General features: G+C 31.7%; 1 protein-coding gene across 2 annotated transcripts in view; it reads right to left on the reverse strand.

The window, feature by feature from the left end:
- LOC145259965 (centrosomal protein of 70 kDa-like) overlaps positions 1 to 16,342 on the reverse strand; it is an 80,707-nt gene that overhangs the window by 18,638 nt on the left and 45,727 nt on the right. Inside the window, exons 10-11 of one of the 2 annotated variants that reach the window (XM_080117949.1) lie at positions 15,151 to 15,249; positions 5,829 to 5,981 (exon numbers count right to left, since the gene is read on the reverse strand). In XM_080117949.1, coding sequence (XP_079974075.1) covers positions 5,829 to 5,981; positions 15,151 to 15,249 — 252 coding nt within the window. The remainder of the gene's footprint in view (positions 1 to 5,828; positions 5,982 to 15,150; positions 15,250 to 16,342) is intronic. The other variant, XM_080117950.1, reaches the window with a different exon arrangement.

The raw sequence follows: 16,342 nt of genomic DNA on the forward strand, positions 1-16,342 counted from the left end.
TAAATTATCAAATAATACGAAGCATCAAATAATATAAATTATCAGATAATCCCAATTATCAAATAATATAAACTATCAAATAATACAAATTATCAAATAATATAAATTATCAAAGAATATAAATTATCAAATAGTATGAATTATCAAATAATATAAATCATCAAATAATATGAATTATCAAATAATATGAATTATCATATAATCCGAATTATCAAATAATATGAATTATCAAATAATATAAATTATCAAATAATACAAATTATCAAATAATACGAATTATCAAATAATACAGATTATCAAATAATATGGATTATCAAATAATCCGAATTATAAAATAATATAACTTATCAAATAATATGAATTATCAAATAATACGAATTATCAAATAATACGAATTATCAAATAATATAAAATATCAAATAATACGAATTATCAAATAATATAAAATATCAAATAATATAAATTATCAGATAATCCGAATTATCAAATAATATAAACTATCAAATAATACGAATTATCAAATAATATAAATTATCAAATAATATAAATTATCAAATAATGTGAATTATCAAATAATACGGATTATCAAATAATATGGATTATCAAATAATATGGATTATCAAAAAATCCGAATTATCAATTAATATGAATTATCAAATAATACAAATTATCAAATGATCCGAATTATCAAATGATCCGAATTATCAAATGATCCGAATTATTAAATAATCCGAATTATCAAATAATATGAATTATCAAATAATATAAATTATCAAATAATATAAATTATCAAATAATGTGAATTATCAAATAATACGGATTATCAAATAATATGGATTATCAAATAATACGAATTATCAAATAATATGAATTATCAAATAATACGAATTATCAAATGATCCTAATTATCAAATGATCCGAATTATCAAATGATCCGAATTATCAAATGATCCGAATTATCAAATGATCCGAATTATCAAATAATCTGAATTATCAAATAATATGAATTATCAAATAATATAAATTTTCAAATAATACGAATTATCAGATAATATGAATTATCAGATAATCCGAATTATCAAATAATATAAACTATCAAATAATACGAATTATCAAATAATATGAATTATCAAATAATATGAATTATCAAATAATATAAATTATCAAATAATATGAATTATCAAATAATATGAATTATCAAATAATATAAATTATCAAATAATATGAATTATCATATAATCCGAATTATCAAATAATATGAATTATCAAATAATATAAATTATCAAATAATATGAATTGTCATATAATCCGAATTATCAAATAATATAAATAATCAAATAATATAAATTATCAAATAATATAAATTATCAAATAATACGAATCATCAGATAATCAGAATTATCAAATAATATAAACTATCAAATAATACGAATTATCAAATAATATTAATTATCAAATAATATGAATTATCAAATAATATGAATTATCAGATAATCCGAATTATCAAATAATCCGAATTATCAAATAATATAAATTATCAAATAATATAAATTATGAAATAATGTGAATTATCAAATAATATGGATTATCAAATAATATGGATTATCAAATAATCCGAATTATCAAATAATATGAATTATCAAATAATATAAATTATCAAATAATATGAATTATCAGATAATCCGAATTATCAAATAATCCGAATTATCAAATAATATAAATTATCAAATAATATAAATTATTAAATAATGTGAATTATCAAATAATATGGATTATCAAATAATATGGATTATCAAATAATCCGAATTATCAAATAATATGAATTATCAAATAATATGAATTATCAAATAATACGAATCATCAAATAATATAAATTATCAGATAATACGAATTATCAAATAATATAAACTATCAAATAATACGAATTATCAAATAATATAAATTATCAAATAATATGAATTATCATATAATCCGAATTATCAAATGATATGAATTATCAAATAATCCGAATTATCAAATAATATAAATTATCAAATAATATAAATTATCAAATAATACGAATTATCAAATAATATAAATTATCAAATAATGTGAATTATCAAATAATACAAATTATCAAATAATATGAATTATCAAATAATATGAATTATCAAATAATATAAATTATCAAATAATATGGATTATCAAATTATACAAATTCTCAATGCTCATGTAATAAGTTTAGAAACAAGTATAATAATATTTTTTAAAAAATGAAAATAAAATAAAATTTGGCCATAATTTTTTGGACATGACAAAAAAAAAAATCAGCATAAAATAACAAATAGAATCATATTTAGTAATTTACAGTAGTTTTCTGAGATTATGTTTATAACAAGAAGCAATCGATTTTAATTTAGATGGACTGGCATGATGATTTTACTTCTTAATCAATCTTTTTGGGGGGGTACAGGGGGAGTGGGTTAGAAAATCAAGAATTTATTTTCAGCAAATATCTCCTAAGGGTTTATTAGCTAAATATTGTGACTCAGTTTTGTCATTTACGTGTTGAGATTAATTGAACATAGAATCAGCAGTTGTCCATCATTACAGGTTGTCCAAATGTCGTACTTAAGTCACACAAATAGAGAAACAGCAGAAGCGGTTCTGGTGCATAATCGTACATCTATCGTGCCTAACTGAGTCATTCATAAAGAGTAAAACTGCAATTTTATTTCCAATATCTGCATTGATTTTCTAATTTTCCTATCAGATATATTTTTATTACAGCTTTACATTTATATTTGTTGATCTGGACAAAGTTATGGCAAAACAATGAACGTTTGTTTGTCTGTTTTTTTGTATCTATTTGTTGTCAAAGTAGAAAGAAATAGGAATTTCATTTTTTTCTTTCTATCCTCTTTTCTTGCATGTCCATGCAAAATTGATTGACATTTTAAATTTCCTCAGTATGCACTCTGTGACTTGGATGTTCGTATCCTGTTTTAAAAACCAATTACATTGTGATTTATCCTTTGCTTCTCAATTGTGACAATCAGCCTGAAACAAGGCCGCCAGCCTTGGCTGTTTTCCTTAACATGATATCATCCAATACATGCCCGCATGCAAAATAGACATTAAATGATGATGTAGCAGCCATCATGTAGGTCCACGAGGAAAAAGAGTGAGGATTGTACTGTGTGTCATTCAATGGGGATTGAACCGTCCAGCCAAAACCACTATCAATAATTTCCCACACTCTTTATCTGTGCCTAAATCTAAATGTAGATTCCCTGAACAAAGCTTCTTTCTTAGAACTGCACGCCTGTTGGACTCTCTTCCGGTTGCCTGCTTTCCAGCTGACTATAATCTGATTGTCTTCAAGTCCAACGTAAGCAAGTTCTTTATGAACCGTCCCCCCAAAGTAATCCAATTTACAAAATTCCAACTACTTAGGTTTACTACGCTATAATCACATTGACTAATGTATACCCATTAACCCTTATTCTCAAGCGGCCTCCGGGCCTTGATGAATGGTGATTCCTGTGTTAATAAAAAAAAAAAAAAAAAAAAAAAACAGAGCGTTCCGCTTACAAGATAGAATTTTGTTATTTTTGTGTACTGACAAACGTTCACTTATGCAAATGAGATGAGCATGAGATAAAAAAGAGGAGAAACTTCCCCCCCCCCAGGCACAGATTGAAAAGCCAACATGTTACACTAAAGGGTGGCATGTGCCATCTATTCATAGCAGACTTGGGTTGTCTGACAATGAGAAAATGGATGCACCATACGATCTAGATGAAACCGCCAGACTGTTGATGTCTGACCAAATTCAAACACAGGCAAGCAACTGGAGCAGTCAGTCAGCAATCTGTCTTTGTTGATGGAATCTCATGTCACATACTCGTCTTTCGTCCCAATACAGACGCAGACTAATCAACCATTGATGAAAATGATGAAGAAAGTAACAAGTTATCAAAAGTCCACCACCTGGCATTAAGTGTGATCAAGAGATCAGGAATGTATAACAGTCATCATGCGGGTCCACAAGATAAAAGTGTAAAGGTTGCGTCGCGCATTGTTCATTGAGCCCAGAATGTTCTGTTTACAAAATAAAATTTTGTTATTTTTATGCGATAACAAGAGTTCACTTATGCGTGGACGAATGATGATGATGATGATGATGATGATGGTGGTTGTGACGATTATGATGATAATTGTGATGATTATGATTATTATTATGATGCTGATGACGATGATTACAGCAGCAGCCATATTTTGCAACCGAAAGAGGATTGGAAAGAAAACTCGGATCTTTTTCATAATGAAATTCAAAAATTGAAATATTGAATTTCCAGTAACACCCATCGTATCTACTTAATTCTCATGTCACAGTAATGAAAATATCCAAACATTACAAAAAATGATAAGGTAGAAAATTAATTAAGGATGGAAATAACTTTTGAAGATAATTAGCAAAAATTGAGTTTTGCAAAAAAAAAAAGAAAGGAAACTGGAGAGTTCGAATCGTAAGTAATTATTTTCTGAAAACTGAAAATCTTATGCCAAAATTGTTTCGTTATTTGTCTTTGAAAACTATTTTCATTAACAAATAAGTTTCTACCTTATCTTTTTCATAATTTTTGGATATGTTCATTTTCGTGACATGATAATTAAGAAGATACCATTGGTTTTACTTGAAATTCAATTTTTTACATTTTGAATTTCACTAATTATGATAAAGAAAGAACAAAATTTCACTAATTATGATAAAGAAAGACCCAAATTTCACTAATTATGATAAAGAAAGACCCAAATTTCACTAATTATGATAAAGAAAGACCCAAATTTCACTAATTATGATAAAGAAAGACCCAAATTTCACTAATTATGATAAAGAAAGACCCAAATTTCACTAATTATGATAAAGAAAGACCCAAATTTCACTAATTATGATAAAGAAAGACCCAAATTTAACTAATTATGATAAAGAAAGACCCAAATTTCACTAATTATGATAAAGAAAGACACAAATTTCACTAATTATGATAAAGAAAGACACAAATTTCACTAATTATGATAAAGAAAGACCCAAATTTCACTAATTATGATAAAGAAAGACCCAAATTTCACTAATTATGATAAAGAAAGACCCAAATTTAACTAATTATGATAAAGAAAGACCCAAATTTCACTAATTATGATAAAGAAAGACACAAATTTCACTAATTATGATAAAGAAAGACACAAATTTCACTAATTATGATAAAGAAAGACCCAAATTTCACTAATTATAATAAAGAAAGACCCAAATTTCACTAATTATAATAAAGAAAGACCCAAATTTCACTAATTATAATAAAGACCCAAATTTCACTATATATGATAAAGAAAGACCCAAATTTCACTAATTATGATAAAGAAAGACCCAAATTTCACTAATTATGATAAAGAAAGACCCAAATTTCACTAATTATAATAAAGAAAGACCCAAATTTCACTAATTATGATAAAGAAAGACCCAAATTTCACTAATTATAATAAAGAAAGACCCAAATTTCACTAATTATGATAAAGAAAGACCCAAATTTCACTAATTATGATAAAGAAAGACCCAAATTTCACTAATTATGATAAAGAAAGACCCAAATTTCACTAATTATGATAAAGAAAGACCCAAATTTCATAATTATAATAAAGAAAGACCCAAATTTCACTAATTATGATAAAGAAAGATCCAAATTTCACTAATTATGATAAAGAAAGAACCAAAACCCCAAAACAAACAAAGCAAGAATTTTTTTTTTTTTTTAATCACAAAATAAAAACTCAACCATTTAATTTACCTCTAAGCTTTTTAGGTCATCTGTCCATTGGACCAAGGTTTCTTGCACATGTTTTAGGGTAACTTCAGATACACCATTCTTGACTGAATGACGAGAAAACCTCTCGTCGTCATGACCGACCTGCTGCACCAAACTGCATACTTTAACACTAAACTAAAAAAACAAAAACAAAATAATAAAAATGCTTGAAGAGGAGATGATAATTTAAGAACTTTTGATTTTTTTTTACAAAGAAAGTCACCACTGATCAAGACCCGAAGGCCACACGAGGATAAGAGTTAATGAATATAAGATAGTAGTGTAGTAATCATTAATGATGTAAATCGGGTAGTATTTGGATTTTTTAAGGGGACGGTTCAACAAGAATTTGTTTACATTGGATTTTAAAAATACTATATTGTAAACAGGTGGGAAGCAAGTCAATAGAACAGTGTTCCACAGGCGGAAGTTCTAGGAAGAAACCTTTATTCATAAAATTAAACGCAGATAGAGAGTGGGAGAAATTGTTGATAGTGGTTGTAGCTAGTCGAGTGTTTTTTTGTGAAAGTTTGGCAAGGAGCGATCATAGATTAGAGCTCAGATGAGCAGTTGCCATGAAAGTAACAATAGAGCAGAAACAGGTTCACAACATCTCTTCTGTGGGAAAGAGGTTGTAGGAAAGAGAAAAAGGGCATCACCTACCATGTTTGAAAGTCGGTTTTGAACTCTATCAAGGCAGGATAGGCATACTGAGTAGCTCTTGCTCAGATGTGGCTCTTATATAGATAGAGAATTGCATTAGCAGTGAGATATCTACTGGAACGGTAGAATGATCCAACCATGTATTTTAAACTTCAAAACTTAATTATTGTCGATCTCCGCCCCCACTTATTTTCTCTTCCCTTCTTTCTTTTTTTTTTTTTCACTCGTATTTCTTTTAAAATCGTTCTTCCAAATAATAATAGCCATTTCTGTAAGGTCTGATGAGGCTGCTGGATCGTAAGTATGGTCTGGCAACCGAAACATATGTAACTGAACAGATAAAACATATATATATATATATATTAGTTATCCATGGGTATGTTTGATCTGGCATAATGATGATTCATTAAAATTGTAGGGTCTGCGTACGTGCCTGGTCCACAAAGTATGGAAATAAAAAATAAAAAAAAAAAACATTTACAAGTGTTTTTGATATAGATGTACATAAGAATACTTTGATAAGTATGTTTTAACTTAAATAGGGATGGTATAATAAAATTGTGGGGTCTGCGTTCGCGCCTGGCCTCCATAGAATGGAAATAGGCACAAACTTTAATAAAGACTTTTCATATCTATCTGCGTAAGTATACTTTGATAATTATGTTTCAGTTTGAAGAAATATGGTATAATAAATTTATGGAGTGTTCGTTCGCGCCTGAACCCCATAGAATGGAAATATGTCACAAAGTTTAACAACGTTTTTTAATATAGATCCACAGAATATTGTGATAAGTGTTTCAGTGTGAACAGGTGTGGTATAATAAATTATGGGGTTTATCTATTTTATTTTTACTTTCATCATATTTTGCTTTGGTTTTGATACCCCCAAATTCGAAGCTATCTCTTTACAACCCTTCCTTTTCATAACCTATCATACTTTCATAAATCAGAGTCCATTTTCTGTAGGCTGTTTTTGAACCCAGTCAACGATGGGTACTTTTGCTAGTATATATCTATAAATATAAAAGCGAAAATGTATGTATGTATCTACGCTTTTCCTCGATGTCCACAAAAGGCTTCTTTCAGAGAAGCGCTCGCTCGCTTCACAACTTCTTAAAACTTTTTATATCATCTATAAATTGTAATATCTCACAGTTAACCACGGAGCTCGCCTGTCTATTTAATTTTATTGATTTTCAAACGTTAATTATTCCACATTTCCCGCATCGGCACGCGTTACATTCGGTTTTCGGTATAAACAAAAAGCGAAACTCGACTCTAATCAGAGGCCCAGAGCCAGTGGTCTCTAGAGAGCTAAGTAACGTTTGGTCAATGTCGACTTCGTCATATCAGACAGTAGCTTTCATTTCGAGACGAGAGAGCGGGTTTTTAAAAACAAACAAACCGATTTATTGACCTCATTAAAAACTGTCCCGCACAAAATGCTAACTGCTGAATAGCTATCGCCGTCACGTCAATCAAAAACGTGCACCTGTTTTTTTTTTCACATTTTACTATTTTCCAACTGCGCGTCGTCAAGGCTTTTTTTTTTCACGGGCACCTGTTTTTTTTCACACACACCTACAAACACCCGGGCAACGCCGGGTACCCCTCGCTAGTATATATATAAAAGTGAGAATGTTTGTATGTGTGAGGACAATTCTCAACTATATACTATACTCAACGAATTTTCGATCTACACATTTGAAATTTGATATATAGGGTATTTAGTAGTAGTGTTGGGACAATTAATCGGAATCAGAATCAGAATCACAAAAATCAAAATATTTGGGGGTGTCAGAATCGATATTGTAAAAATTTGTACCGATTTTCCAATGCCAAAAACGATTCTTTTAATTCTCTTTTTTATTTGATTTTGTTTAAAGCAAAATCTTCCATTGCTGGTAATAATGATAAAATAATAAATATTTATTGATTTAAAACCACCAGTTAAGATAGAACCGATAGATCGTCCCCCCACAAGTATATTTTTATGGTTAGGAAAATATCTTCACATTCAATATGTGTGTTTTTACACTAATCGGAGAAAAAATGCAAATATTCATAAGGAATCGGAATCAGTAATTGTATCGGAATCAGGAATTTAATACAGAATTGATAATTGTATCGGAATCAGGAAAAATATTGGAATCGTCCCATCACTAGTATTTAGACATGTGGACAACATTTTAAATCAGTTTTCATTTGGAAAAAAGGGCTGCTCATGGGTAAAAGTTGAAAAATTGGTACTTGTGTGTCATCGGATTTTTATCTGTTTGTCAGCTGTTTCACGACTGTGCATGCGTGTATGTTCATAGGACAGATTCCTTATGTTAAGAATTAGTAGGTTTGAAAACACTTTTTAAAGTCTGTGGCAAGCTGACCTAATGGTTATCATACTTGATTCACTGTCTTTAGGTCTTGGTTTGGATCTCAGCTTCAGTATTTTTCTTTACTTACAGGAAGTGAACTGTTTAGAAAAACATAATACTTGCACGCACATGTCTCGGTTTCTTTCTCTTTTGTTTCTTTCATTTTTTAAAAGAAATTTAATGTTACGTTCAATACCTATCATATTTCTGTTTCTAATAAATAAGAAATCTGCACTAATTAAAATATAATATTTAAACAGAAGCGTATTTTACGACCGGGCAACACCGGGCGGCCTGCTAGTATATGATGTATTAATTTTTTTTTATATCTTATGATTTGTATAAAGTACTTCTGTTCTCATCTTGGTTGTTATATTCATAACATTTTGGTCGACTTAACCTGCAACCTTCTTCAAGTGCATCATTTTGAACTCTGGAATTTTTTTTATGTTGAACTCAGAAACCTATACAGAGTTTCTAACTGAACCTTTTATTTAACCCATAAGGGTAGAGTGTTCTTGTTCTCTCAGCTATGACTGGATGGATTATGTTATTTTTTGGTTTGGTTTGGTTGTTTTACGGCATATCAACCCTTTTTGGGTTATTTACTGCAGAATCCAGTTATTTTGGAAATAGTATTCCTGTTTGAATGACCTACATTGACAACTAGCTACAGGACACAGGATTGGAAAATGTTCAGGACCTGCAAACTGTCATGTGAGATCGATAGAACTGGAGAAGTCGTGTAGATTCGGTGGTGAAGCGTCCTGAAAGACGACAGAAATGAGAGATGAGATGATTCATGTTTCATCCAGTTATTTTGTAGGTTTTTATTCTTCAAGCTCTGTATCTTTAATCGCTAGTTTGTAATGTTTGGTTTGGTTGTTTTATAGTGGATTTTATCGTTTTTGTTCCCTGCAGAAGATGAATGAGTTTTGCAATGGGAGAGAGAAAAGGGTTACAGTATTAACGTTTGGTACATTTTAAGTTAGGAAACCAGTGAGGAAGTCGGGGATGTAGAAAGAGAAAGGGGAAACGGGAAGAAGGAAAAGGGGGAAACGGGAAGAAGGAAAAGGGGGAAACGGGAAGAAGGAAAAGGGGGAAACGGGAAGAAGGAAAAGGGGTTAACGGGAAGAAGGAAAAGGGGGAAACGGGAAGAAGGAAAAGGGGGAAACGGGAAGAAGGAAAAGGGGGAAACGGGAAGAAGGAAAAGGGGGAAACGGGAAGAAGGAAAAGGGGGAAACGGGAAGAAGGAAAAGGGGGAAACGGGAAGAAGGAAAAGGGGTTAACGGGAAGAAGGAAAAGGGGGAAACGGGAAGAAGGAAAAGGGGGAAACGGGAAGAAGGAAAAGGGGGAAACGGGAAGAAGGAAAAGGGGGAAACGGGAAGAAGGAAAAGGGAGAAACGGGAAGAAGGAAAAGGTGGAAACGGGAAGAAGGAAAAGGGGGAAACGGGAAGAAGGAAAAGGGAGAAACGGGAAGAAGGAAAAGGGGGAAACGGGAAGAAGGAAAAGGGGGAAACGGGAAGAAGGAAAAGGGAGAAACGGGAAGAAGGAAAAGGGAGAAACGGGAAGAAGGAAAAGGGGGAAACGGGAAGAAGGAAAAAGGGGAAATGGAAAGAAGGAAAAGGGGGAAAAAGGTGGGTTTTTGTTTTGCAGAACATAATTAAGTTTTGCAAAAAGAAGTAGAAAAACGAAAAGCATGAATGTTAGGTGCATTTCGTCTTAGGAAGCCAATATCTTCAGACAGCCTGATCTGGTTGCACCAGGAAGAAGGTTGGAGGTTGCATAGGACGAAATGTTGTGAAAATAACACTCTGAAGAATCCAAATAATGCAAAAATCAACTCAATTATAGAATAGGGACGCATTATTGAAAGTAATCACCTATTTCACCCATATTTTGAATAAATTTTTTGCAAAGAAATAGCACGTAGATTTGTTGTCCCATACACAACTTAAACTGAAAATATAATAGTCCTTGGAAAGAACACAATCAGGTCATGGTCCACAAGGACCTGTGGCATAGTGGATAAAGTACTTGGTAAAATTCAGTTGTAAGTTACACTCTTCTGGAGGTTGAAGGTTCAATCCTTAGTGCGGGTGACACTCAAAATACAATTGTGCATTACTTAGGACCTCTACCCTGAGATAGCTGATGAAATAAGAGAAAGCTACTCCAGTGGTTTAAATAAGGAGTTCCATTCACAGTTTCACGACGTTTGACAGAAAAATTCTCTAGCTTAACAAGATGGTTTGGTTGGTTGTTTTGTTTTACGGCATATCAACCCTTTTCGGGTTATTTAATGCCGGATCCAATTATTTTGGAAACAGTTTTTATGCTTCAAGTTCTTTATATCTTTGAATATTTATTTTTAGAGTTTGGTTTGGTTATTTTATGGCATATCAACCCTTTTCAGGTTATTTAATGCCGAATCCAGTTATTTTTAGAAATAGTATTCATGTTGCATCCAGTTATTTTCTAAGAAGGTTTTTCTCTTTGTATCTTCAATCGCTAGTTTGTAATGTTTGGTTTGGTTGTTTTATAGTGGATTTTATCATTTTTGTTCCCTGCAGAACATGAATGAGATTTGCAATGGGAGAGAGAAAAGGGTTACAGTATTAATGTTTGGTACATTTTAAGTTAGGAAACCAGTGAGGAAGTCGGGGAGGTAGAAAGAGAAAGGGGAAATGGGAAGAAGGAAAAGGGGAGAAAAAGGTGGGTTGTTGCTTTGCAGAACATAATTAAGTTTTGCAAAAAGAAGTAGAAAAACGAAAAGCATCAATGTTAGGTGCATTTCGTCTTAGGAAGCCAGTATCTTCAGACAGTCTGATCTGATAGCACCAGTTATTCTTATATATATTATGTTATTCTTAGTTATTATTACCTGGAGTAAAGATTGAACCTTCAACCGCCAGAAGACTGTCATTTAGAAATGATTGTTAACCAACACCTTTAACCATTGTGCTACAAGTCCATATTATGATCTTAAATAAAAACTAATCATTGATTTGGTACCGTTAGTAATAAAATATGTTAATTTCACTAAAATGGAAAAAAATATTTAATTGACTATAACTCTTGACGAGGATGTTTTTTGTCTAAAAATTTTAGTTTTAAATTAAAAAAAAATAAATTTATTTGAAAAAAAATTATTTTTAAATAAATATATTTATTTAAAGAAAAATATTTTTGAATAAATATATTCATTTATCTAAAAAAAAAAAAAATTATTTTTAAATAAATATATTTTTTAAATAAATAAATTTATTAAAAAAGAAAATTATTTTAAAATATATTTATTTAAAAAAAATTATTTTTAAATATATTTATTTTAAAAAAATTATTTTTAAGGAAATATATATTTTTTAAAAAAAAAAACATTTATTTTTAAATAAATATATTTAGTACCTATTTAAAAACTTTTTTTTAAATAAATAAATAGATTTCTTTTTAAGAAATATATATATTTTTTTAAATTGCACTGTATTAATTTCTAATCTTTTTTTTTTTTTGATTTAAAAATGAAAATTTGTTTCCTTATTTTTTGATTCTTTTTGTTTTTCATAAAAAAGAAATTTTAAAAATCATAAATTCTTTCATTTTTATTTTTGTTTATTTTTTTACTCATTTTTATCGCAACCATTTTCAGAAGCGTGTTGCTTAGAACTGAAATTCAACATAATACGGAAGTCAGGTATTGTACCTATTTACTATGCCTTCCCACGGGACAGAGTTAGACACCAGGGTCGTTTTTTAACGTGGAGAAAAGGTACAAAAATAAAAATTGTTTCAGTCGTGAAGGATTTCTCCTGCACCGAAAGAGAACAAGAAATGGAAGTGCAGCATCTGAAGAACAGATACTACACTTTGATCTTGACCAAAAGTTGTAATTCTCTTCATCGTTACTTTCTTTTGCACCACCCACACAAAGCAGTCATTAGTCTGTTTCTATCTTTCTTACGACTCATCTGATTCTCAAACAATTATGAGCATCAACCTGACCATTCACCCCAGAAATAGATACATTGGTCAGTGATATGGTCAGTTCTATCAGGTCAACACTGTTCATCTATCCAACCTTTATCAAAACTTCACCAAATTCTGAGAATCTACCACATCTGAAAACACATTATTAACAATTCATAAAAAAAAAAATAAAAAAATAAAAATAAAAAAAATCAATATTTTTGGATAACTGGAGGCTTCCTTTATTTTGTAATTTAGTCCTAACATTCCAGGAGCGATGCTTCTGACAAAGAGGGAAGAATTGCTGTTTTCTGGGTCAGAATTTATTTCACTTAATACTCATCGTTGGATGGTTTTTGACCTTGAAGTAGTATTTTTTTTAACTCTTTATATCAAGTGGCTTCATGCCTTGCCTGGAGCAATTTCTATTAAAAAGAAAAACGAAAACAATATCTAAATAGAAAATTATACCGTAATTTAGGATTCAGGCATGATGTCATCACACATTCACTAAACTCTTTTATCCGAACATTTATCAGGACAATTCATCCGTAAGTAAATAGTTCTATGCTATTGTGATGGTGCTGCTGAGCACCAGGCCTGATCATTCCCTGATGTTATCCTCCTATTTCTTCTTCTGTTTTCCACACCTTCTTTCTCCTCTTACTGTCACCTGCATTATTGTTTTAGCAAATCGTAATAGGCGCTTACGGGTGGCATGTGCCCTCTGTGGAGAAGTGCTGGCATTCACATCTGAAACCTGTTCAATATGAAAAATAAGGAGATAAATCGCTATCGTGATTCAAGGTTGCAGTATAAAAAGATGTTTTTTTTTGCTCCATTTTATCTAATGCACATGAGGTTACTGTCAGTTGGGAAGGGTCCGAAAACGTTTCATCAAGCACGGACACAACATGACTTGTACATCGAACAAATTTATGTGATTAAATTTACTAACGCTACCAGACCTGAGTTACTGAATCTAATTTGCCCCTGTGCCTGGCCTCCTGAGCAAAATTGTGAAAAAAATTTAAATACGTTAGAAATTTTTTGCCGCCAGCATTCAGCCTTCATGTGCCAGTCCGGCCAATAGGTGGAGCCCTCCTTGATGCACAGGCCCACTTGCATCATCAGAATTATCATCACTTTCTCCTTCATCGATATATTCATCATCACTAGCGTTACTTGATTCAGAAATATACTCCTGATCAAATTCACCTTCATCTGAATCAGAATTTGTCACTTTATCCAACATTTGTTGTATTGTGAAACTCCTTGGTCTCGCTCATTTATCTGTCGAAGTGCTTTTTTTTTCTTTTTTTTTTTTTTACATGGGGGTCACCACTTATCAAGGCCTGAAGGCCACTCAGGGATAAGGGTTATTGCGTGTACAGTAATCAATGAGATAGTATTGTAGTAATCATTAGTATTGGGGGTTTTGATAGAGTGTCTTACTTAAGGTGTCAGTTTGTCAGGAGTTTGTTTATGTTGGACTTGAAGACGTCCAAGTTGTAGTCAGGTGGGAAACAGGCAAGCGGCAGAGAGTTCCACTCGCGTGCAGTTCTAAGAAAGAAGCTTTGCTCATGGAATCTACGTTTGGATTTAGGCACGGATAAAGAGTGGGGAAAATTATTGACAGTAGTGCTTGGTTCATTACTAACTCGCTTCATGGCTACTTTAGTCTACAAAACAACTCACAACTCCGCCAAAACAAAGGAAGCAATTTGCAGAACGTTGGGCTTGCGCTAAATTGAGGCTAAGCAGCGATTAGGTAGCTATTTTTTAGCTCCCTGACAACACAAAAACATGTGGTCGGAAAAATACTGATTTAATGGTAACTCGGTATATAGCATGATCAGAAATTACCAGTATACGAAGAACTCGATCTGGTAGGGTTAATTCCCAGAAAAAAACTATAGACAATCTTTCACGGGTCTTGTTGATCTTGTTACATGGTCATACCACTGTAATTTGCAGCATTTTACAGTGGCTAAGAGATTTCCATATTTCAATAGCACAGGACAGATGAAAAAGGAGAGAACTAGTGAGAGTTTCAACAGAAGCGCTCCTTACAGTCAACCAGACTACGGGAATAGATAGATAGTAGTAAGCTGAAGGGGAAGACAAAGTATATGGGGAAGGGGGAGTGTGATTTGCTATTCTTCATCAGTTTTTGTCTGACTGATGAAAGAGGTAATCTCCCCTGCTTCTTGTGTGTCAATTTGTGTGTTTTCCCTCCAGGTTCAGGGTTCTACACGTTAACCTCTTGGTGTCAAAAATGTCTGCATACCTCCGATACTTACCTGTTTATATTTACTGGCACGCTCAGCATTGTGTTTCAGTTTTTGAAGGGCTGGAATAATATCCTCTAGATTTTCAACTTCTAGTTCCTGACAAATATCCTGAAAATAATGAATGTAACTATGTTAGAAACATTACTTAATGAAAATATGAAAATTATTAAGAAAGTGATTTTCTTTATATTTATATATATATATATATATATATATATATATATATATATATACACGGCATAATCACACTGACCACCGGTGCTCGCTGGATCACCAAAGTGAAGCAACGTTGAGCCATGGTCAGTACTAAGTGAGTGACCATTTGGGACTTCCAGGTGCTCTATGTGCTCTACGCTTATCTCAGCATTGTTTCCAGTCGTCATGGACTTCTCCTTGCCACTGAACTCAAACAGTGCAGATTCAGGAGAGGTGTGGTTGGGGATTGCACAGCCCTAGCCTCACAATTATACACTCAGCTGCCCCAACAGGGGGTATCCTTTGTCTTTTGAGACTGAATGGAGGCATAGAATATATACATTATATATATATATATATATATATATATATATATATAGTTAACATGTCACAGAATAGATCTTGTAATCTTATTATTATTGAATTTACTTATATATATTACTAACGAGGGGTACCCGGCGTTGCCCGGGTGTTTGGGGGGGTTAAAAAAAAAAGTAAGTATGAGGATCGAACCCGAACCGTTGAGGCAAAGTTGTGAAAAAAAAAAAACGTGCGACGTTAACCATTGCCCCACCGCGACATGCTTACGGAAACACGTTTGAATTTATTTAATTAGTTGGATTTAGCAGGTGCTCGTTTTAATGAGCTAATGAGGTCAGTTTGACTGCGGGATTTCATTTACTGCTGAACGCTTTTTTTCCAACGCCCCCAAGATGTTATAGGAAAAAGACTAACCCACATGCGGCGAGCGACAAATATTGAATATTTATCTTCCCAAAATCGAGCAAATTAAATAGACAGGCGAGCTTCGTTGTTAACTGTGAGATATTATGATTTATATGTGATATAAAAAGTTTTAAAAAGTTGTGAAGCGAGTGACCGCTTCTCTGAAAGAAGCCTTTTGTAGACACACAGAAAAAGCGAACACACATACATACATTTTCGCTTTTATATTTATATATTACATATTGATTTTTTATGTATTAGTATAAATTGTAACCGTATT

This window comes from Euprymna scolopes, chromosome 35 (genome assembly GCF_053919585.1).
Source record: "Euprymna scolopes isolate OS-2025 chromosome 35, ASM5391958v1, whole genome shotgun sequence".
In the NCBI taxonomy this organism is placed as follows: domain Eukaryota; kingdom Metazoa; phylum Mollusca; class Cephalopoda; order Sepiida; family Sepiolidae; genus Euprymna; species Euprymna scolopes.